The 8,165-nt window shown below is 41.3% G+C and overlaps 1 protein-coding gene across 2 annotated transcripts in view; it reads left to right on the forward strand.

The window, feature by feature from the left end:
• Nucleotides 1–3,081: 3,081 nt before the first annotated feature.
• The window catches only part of casz1 (castor zinc finger 1), an 81,633-nt gene continuing 76,549 nt past the window's right edge, over nucleotides 3,082–8,165 (forward strand). For both annotated transcript variants that reach the window (XM_053643414.1, XM_053643415.1), the window contains exon 1: nucleotides 3,082–3,443. In XM_053643414.1, coding sequence (XP_053499389.1) covers nucleotides 3,395–3,443 — 49 coding nt within the window. In that variant the 5' untranslated portion in view covers nucleotides 3,082–3,394. The remainder of the gene's footprint in view (nucleotides 3,444–8,165) is intronic.

An 8,165-nucleotide genomic window follows, 5' to 3' on the forward strand; every position in this document is an offset into this window, starting at 1 on the left:
TTAGAGATAATCGGATTTCTCTGTCATGAATTTCGCTCTAATTTCACTATAATTTTCCATTAGATAGCTGGTTTACAAATATTTGCTCATCTACGATGGAAGAAGCTATCTGTCTAAAGCGATTATGGTCAAGGCCTTCAGAAATGTGGCCCTTTCTCTCTGTGTTTTTAAAACCAGATTGCGTGGGACCAAAATTAGGCAGATTGCATTAGGACCGTCTGCATCCGGGAGAGATACTGAAACATAATGATTAGAGGCAGGGGATGAAAGCCGTGTCAGGAAAAAGGCTTTCGACAGTGAATGATGTTTTTAAAGTGAAGCTCAGGTTCATATCTTCGTGCAGGAATGATGTTTACATCTCTGCACTTGCACTTGCAAGTGTACATGTATAGTCTATGCAAACAAGCGCTGCTGATTCTCTGCTCATTTGAGTGGCATCTTGAAACCGCTAAACTAATCCGATCAAGTCGTTTCGGCCTTTTAAGATCACTACGAGCGATCAGAACAGTCGGTGATGAGTTCCAGCTGCCACTGTTTTATATGCACTCGGGTTTAGTATGCAAGATGCTCACCCCTGATATAAATATAAATAAATAAATAAACAAACAAGGCTTTCCAACCAGACGTGAGGGGGAATAATATCCAGCATCACAGACTCGGTAGAACAATACAAGGGCAAACGCTTTCTTTGGCCTTCTTTTCAAAGCCCCGTGCTACTCTCCAGCGTTGTCACATTCAATTTCCTGTCAATTTCACGATCCAGACTTGAGAAAAGTGGCTGAGAGAAAAAAAAAAGGGGGAAAAAAAAGTTCAGCCTTATTTTTAGCCGTGAAGAAAAAAAAAATCTCAACAGGCTACCTTTTTTCACTCAAGAAAGATGATGATACTCTTCTCTGCATGTCTCTTCGCGCTTTTTTTTTCTTCCTCCTCCTGCTCTTTTTGGCTACACCTCTCAGTTGCCCACTCAGTCTGTGCTGCCCCACTGGCTGAGACAGCAAGAGGGTTCAAACACAATCTAACTCCTAGCAAAGGTCAGATTTCTCACTCCGCATGGCCCCGGGCCTCGGGCACAAAAGCCCCTCGATTCACATCTTTCAAGCGGGCGCGGGCTTTTGTCCTGCTGGAGCGAGGCGCTTGGAGCGGGCGGCCATCAGACCAGCCCCTCCTGGAGTGCGCGGTCAGGGGCAGTTAAACGTCTGGCCCCTGCGTCCCTTTGACTGATGCGGCCCTGCCATGTCACAGCCCCCACCTTGCTCAGCCCCATGCCCTCATGCCCCCATGCCCCAAGCGTCCCATCATAATAGGCCACATCAAACGGCATTCAGCTCCTCTCCGAAAAACAGAGATGGCAGCGAGAAAAAAAAAAAAAAAGATCGCCCACCCGTGTTTGCCACAGCATACGGTGCAGTCAAGTCGATCAGGCTGCGTAGGAATTTCACAACATGTTCTGGTGTTATATACAGAGCCGTGAGTGAGGAATCTAAAAACTGTTTAAGAGAGACTTATACATTCTTCCTGCTATCCAAAGACAGTCGGAAAAATTTGGGGGGGGGATAAAGGTGGCTGATTCATTAAGAGGATTTGTGGTTTTACTGCAAAATCTAAAGCGCAGAGACTTTCAGAGTATGAGAGTGGAACTGACATGGGCCCTCCACTGCTTTAAGGTGGGAACATGTGACCATTGTTTGATTATGACTCATTCTGTTAATTACTGAATCAACCAAAACCTGTTTTCTGCATACTGTATATGAGACAGCAGTTAGCAAACAGGAACTATGGATTGACTCATTTCACAGAATTATAGGCCATCACCTAAAATATACATTTCCTCTTTTCAAGACATTTTTCTCAGTGCTTTTGTTATTTTTTTTGTTTTTGTTCATTTTTTGGGGTGGTCCATAGCAGAACTCCTGAACTACATTCTCGCGGAACTACACACTTTTAACTCTGTGCTTTTCCTTGTTTGCACAAAGTGCGTGTCTTTGTGTCCAGAACTTCAAAAAATAAAAAAAAAGAAAAAAGAAAAAAGGACCGCATTTCACTTTGTGGAATTATGCTGATTGGGGAAATATTGTGAAAATGTTCTGTGAGCACTTTGCATGCCACGATGGAAGAAACTGCCAGGCAAATAAGGGCCTTGTCTTATAAAGTATTCATTGGCACCTGGTAACGGCCGGCGTTTATCATTTCACCTGAAATTACAATGAAAACTGATACCTTATCAGAGGGACAGAGGGACAGACAGAGAGGAGGGGAAGAGTAAAAAAGAAAGGGAGGGAACGAGGGAAGGAGGGAGGGAGGGACAAGTGTTCGGGGGATGGTTAGGATATAGGTTTTTTCTTTTCTCTTCATAATTTACAACCAACTGTTCTCAGATCAGGTTTCTTACTCCACTTAGTTTGATGTTTAGCTTTACCTATAATACAGCGATTTTAGACTGCTTGTTTTTTTTTTTTGTTTTTTTGGAGAAAGGATTTAAACATTATGTGATATACTATTATATTTGCACAATTCATATTTTATTTTATATCCCCGTTGCACTTCTGAATAACTGACTCCCTTTTTCATTTTTTTAATTTCCCAACTTTTCATCTGTGACTGAAGTTTATTGCTAGTTATTAAATGTCACCGAGAACAAACTTCCTGTTTTCTTGAATATAAGTCTGATAAAATTCCCTACGCCGCTCAGATGCCGAGCACGAACCTTTGATGAAAATAATATATATATATATAGAGAGAGAGAGAGAGAGAGAGAGAGAGAAAGAGAGAGAGAGAGATTGAATTCCGTTTGGTGGCAGAAATGCTGGAATATAAAATATGTAATGAGCCATGCAGACATGTTTTTTTTTTTTTTTCGAAACCCTCCGCTGCTCCCTCCCTCCTTATTTGCTCATTTGCATGGGGCTGGACTCGGCCCTTCCCCTCGAGTATGGGACAGCCTGTAGGACGCAGCGAAAGAAAAGCCCAGCCCACTGAGGGGAGGAGGAAAAAAAAGTCTGCTCCAGTTCCTGCTCTTCCGTAATTTCCTATCACCAACTGCTTGGGGTGTGTGTGTGTGTGTGTGTGTATGAGTGAGTGAGTGTGTGAGCAAACTAGAGAGCGAGAGAGAGAGAGAGAGAAAGAGAGTGAACGAGGGGGCCATCTCTGTGTTCTCTCACCTACACCCCCCCCCATCAAAGCGCAAGGAGGAGGGGCCAGAGCGAGCTGCCAATCAACTTCACTCGTGGCAGCCGGCATTATCTCGCCTGAAAACTATTGACAGATTACATGTCAAGGAGTTTAGTACATGATTGAGAGAAAAAAAAAAAGACTCTTTATCGCCCACTTATTCTAGTCTGAATTTCCCGCAGGCCAGATTCCTCTCTGATGATTTTCACACAGAGTTCGTTGTATTATGAAAGTTACATGCTTGGGAGGATTTAACTTCGACTCTCCTGAATATGGTAAGTGCGCCTCTTCTTCATCTACTTCTTCTTCTATTTCTTCTTCTTCTTCTTCTAACTGTCTGTTGTGTCTGTTTCACATGAAAGGTGCGCCTGTAATATACAGTGTTTCTCGAATGGGGAAGTTGCTTGTGTTTTAGCGTGTGTGTGTGTGTGTGTGTGTGTATGTGCGTGTGTGTATGTATATGTGCGCCTTTATTTATAACTGAGTGACAGATCTCGGGGCTGATTACAGTATTAAATATGATCCTTTCCCTCACCTCTCCATTTTCCTCCTTCAGTACTTTCAAAAATATCTAACAGACACTCGACAAGCCTGAGAAATCAGAAATCGGAACGCTTTCATTTTATACCTGGAAGTCTCTCAATTTGCTTATTTATTAGTCCCAGTTGTTGCCGTACCTCACGCCATGTTTACCTTGTCTCCTCTCTGAACTCGCTCACCTCCCTCTCGGTGTATATGTTTATCTCGGTTTGTTCATTTTTGTACATTAAATAACGTGTTTATACAGGAACAGGATAAAGGATAGAGTTAACACACACAGGTATGTGAAGTGTAAGCGCTCGGCGTGGCCTAAGGGTTTGTTGCCAAGGGGATTGAACAAACAAACTGTTGTGCCGGCTTTGTTTTGACACATGTAAAGACACAGAACAAGTGATATCCCCACTCTTTATCCCTGCGTCCCACCGTTTAGGGATATTTCGGCGCATGTGAAACTGATCTCCAGAGCTTAGTATAACCTCTGGTTTTTTCCATGATGTTTTTGGGACGCTTTAATGCCTCGGGAAACGTTTTAGTGCAGTCCTGGAACTTTTCAATCCTGTAAATGTTCTTTATATTCATTTTTATAGTGTTATGAATCAAATCTCCGATTGGGTTTAAAGGGAGAAATGAAGATAAACAGTTTAGTTTGTGTTGTGCATATAGAGGTAAATGCGTCTGAATATGATTTTATATATATATATATATATATATATATATATATATATATATATATATATATATATATATATATATATTTTTTTTTTTTTTAAATTATACATTTAGTTATGTATTTTTATGACATCTGGATTTATGCTCTGGTTTTAGTGTAGAAAAGATATGTGGCATTTTTTCAGTATATAATAATATAGATTTGAATTTATATTTCATTTTGTTCAACACAGGAACAAGACAGTTAAACTTTTCTTTCTGTGTATAAAGCCTATTGTATAGATTTTGAATTCATTATGAATATGAACCTTTTTTTGTGCATAAAGTGCATTTTTAGTACCATGAGTGATTTCTTAAGCTTTATCTTTGTCCTGCTGGCTTCGTATTATGTATTCATTTTTTACACAGTCAATCCTCAAGTCCTCGACGTATTAATACGCCATAAAAAAAGAAGTGAGAAAAGCAGAAAATGAAAGTTTATGTCCGCTCTTACTCAAACAAGCACAGAGTACTGAATTCTGGGAATCAATCTTTTGTTTTTTTTTGTTGTTGTTTTTTTTTTTTTTTTTTAAAGCAAAACCCCCAGATGTACCGTGTAGGTTTTTAAAAATTTTTTGAATGTGTTATTTTTTCCCTGTGGTTTCACTGATATCTAACGTTCAAAAGGACACTGAATAGGTCCAGAGACACACCCTCGGTTTTCAGATGTACCTTTTTTAGTTCTGTGCACTCTGTTCAAACTGCACATAAATTTATGACTCGTTATTCACTACGATGGCTTTTCTTTCCCTTTGGAGTCTGAGTGTGTAGTTTTAATCCACCGTGAGCACCTTTACGGGCTGAAAGGAGGGGGAAAAACAGACACACACACGAGTCAAGGTCTGTAGCCCTCGATAACCTTCATCACAGTTTAGCAACAAGCGAATCAACTTGATGTCTTAAGCAATAAAAAGCCTGGTGCTGTCTTAAATCGCCAGCCCTGGGATGACAGTAAATTTACATTTTTTAATTAAATGAGCTGGATTTTTTACGAGGAGGCCGGGCTATGCTAATGGGAATGTTGTGTACTGCAGATTAACAGATTTTTGAAATAAATTTCGAATGAGGACAGTGGAAAGGAGACGGGGGCACGAGGCGTCATGTTTAACCCCTTTTAATCCCAGTTGTCCTGTGGGACGCTGAGTGAGGAAAGGGTTAGTGATTCGGGCTGACATGTAAAAACATGAATTATAATCTTACATCTAATTGATTACAGGTCTGACTCAGTTGAGATGGAAAAAAGTGTGCTTTGAATCAAATGACTATCTTATTTAATTCAAACATTTCTTTAATCTGTTTAAATAATGATAATAATAATGATAATAATAATAATAATAATAACAATAAACATGCCAAACATGCCACAAAACAAGTCTATGGGATTGAGCTTTATATTTTATTTCACATTAAATGTATCCATTGGCCAGTTCAAAATGGAGACCTGGAGATTAAACTTTAATAACTGTTAGACTGTTAGACTTCAGCATGCTAGCATGATTTTACAGGGTCTGTATTTAGGGAGTGATGTGTTAAAAAAAAAAAAAAAGAAGTGAGAGAAGCAGAAAGAGAGATGGATAGCTGGACAGCTGGCTGAGCCAGTACGGGTACGTTCTGATCAGAAGCAGACTCCTCAACGTTATAATGAACTCAGCATCCCAGTACCTGCTTTTACCTTTTCCCTATTATACCTACCAAATAAATATCTTTAACAGGAAAAGAGAGACACGAAGTACAGAGGTGTTTACATGATGTTTGTGAGATGTCCATGGAGTGAGAGGAGCTGTAAAGGAAAGAGTTCTTCTCCTCTCTCCTCCTCTTCTCATCTCTCCTCTCTCCTCTCCTCGCCTCTCCTCGCCTCTCCTCTCTTGTGCACTCATGCAGACGCTCGGTCCTAATTAAAAGCTCAAAGCATTTCTGTCACCAATGCACAGTAATAGGCTAATTAATACTGCAAGAGGAAGTATGCGCAAATAATCCACGTCATAGTTTTAGGCCCTCAAAGCATTTACTTGTTAGTATTTAAATAGCAATTTAGTATTATTATTATTATTATTATTATTATTATTATTATTATTATTAGGCTGTAGGCTTTCCCAACATCAATCAATATTTTCCTCATCATGTGTCTTCATGTCTTTTTCTGTAATGGCACAAAGTAAAATGTAAAGTTCTCCTCTGTCAGACTGTCAGCTCCGAAAGTTTTGGCATCTTATCTCTTATTGGTAGCGCAGCTCAACAAGAAGCGTGACAAATGCCATTTTGAAATTCGAAAGGGAGCCGTTTCCTCAAAACATCCACTCCGTGGACTCGGAACACTTCGTATCGTTCCACGGAAAAGTGACAAAGTTCCGCCTAAAAACGTCCTCCCTCACAAAGGGCTCGTAGAACGGCTCTATTTCACGTTTATGATCTTCCACATGAAATTCTAATTTCATGCAAAGTGGGAGAGAGGAATAATCTGCCGCCGCTGATATGGCATATAAGAGAGAAAAGAGGAATACGAAGAAGCAATTAGCACGGTGTAAAATACCTCAGTCCGTTTGTCTGAAAGCATGAGCTCCACTGGCCTAGAATGAAATTTGCATGCTTGGCTTATCGACGCACACTTATTAGGCTGTCTGAAAGGAAGATTAAGCCAGCACAAAATGTGGCGTCTAATCCTTTTAAACGTGGCAGGAGGGGGGTTTAAGGTGGGAGCGACCCTGTGGGCAGGTTGGAGGCAGGAATGGTATGGTCGTTAAAGACAGGGGCAGTCTGCGCTGCTCAGGCTCGCGGTTTAATTCCCATGAAGAAGTGTGCACTCGTTCAGACTTTGTTTTCGCTCAACGGTTTGTGGGCGAGGCTTTCTGAAAATGGGAAGAGCTCATTATGAACCGTTTCAAAAGAATTTATGACAAAAGCAGTACGTTTACTTTCATACACGGCAAATTCGAAACAATTCCCTTCCATCTTATATATGTTATATAAAAGCATATTTCTGTCCATCCGGATGAAGCTGAGTGAATGAAGTTGACTGTAATCCAGTGCAGTCACAAAGTCGCTTTCAATCACTTTCATACTCATGCATGTGAAGCCATATAAGACTCCTGCGATGCTGTTTAACTGCTTAGTGACTGCTGTTAAATCACCTATTTGACTCAGCTAATAGACCAATAGTTTATCTGCATGTCAGAGGTCCTCTTCTTCTTATCTTTGCCCAAAACTCAGGGGTCAGAGCAGGCCGGCAAAGATCACGTGCGCTCGTTTGGGTGGTCCTGCACTGCGTGCCGCGTGTGTAGCTCCGTGCACACACGCCATCAGTCAGCTTCAAAATTTGTCAAGCTGTAATTGGTGCACGTCACTCAGCTAATAGATCATGTAAGGACACACACCAACGGCTGAAAACGCTCATTCGCCCAAAGTGCAAGTGAACGTTTTTATGCTCCCCCCCCCCCCCCCCCCCCCCCCACAATTGATAAGAAAAAGAAGTGCACGGCTGTGTGTTCTCTGTCACCTTCATCCTGAGAGAGTGTTTGCACTGGAGCGCCACCGGGCCGATATCCTGTCCTCTCTGGTAATTGACTGCAAACAGGGGCGCTCGCGTCTGAAAGCTCCCCTGACGCGGGTCCCCGCGTTCTGTGTGTTTTTTCCTGTGACATTCTATTCACTTGGGTCAGTAGCAGGCAGCAGCAGCAATAATTACTGTCTGTACATGATAAATCTGAAGCCCAGCTGTTCCGTTCTGTCATGGACTACACAGTGTAGAGCAG

This window comes from Ictalurus furcatus, chromosome 15 (assembly GCF_023375685.1).
Source record: "Ictalurus furcatus strain D&B chromosome 15, Billie_1.0, whole genome shotgun sequence".
Classification (NCBI taxonomy): domain Eukaryota; kingdom Metazoa; phylum Chordata; class Actinopteri; order Siluriformes; family Ictaluridae; genus Ictalurus; species Ictalurus furcatus.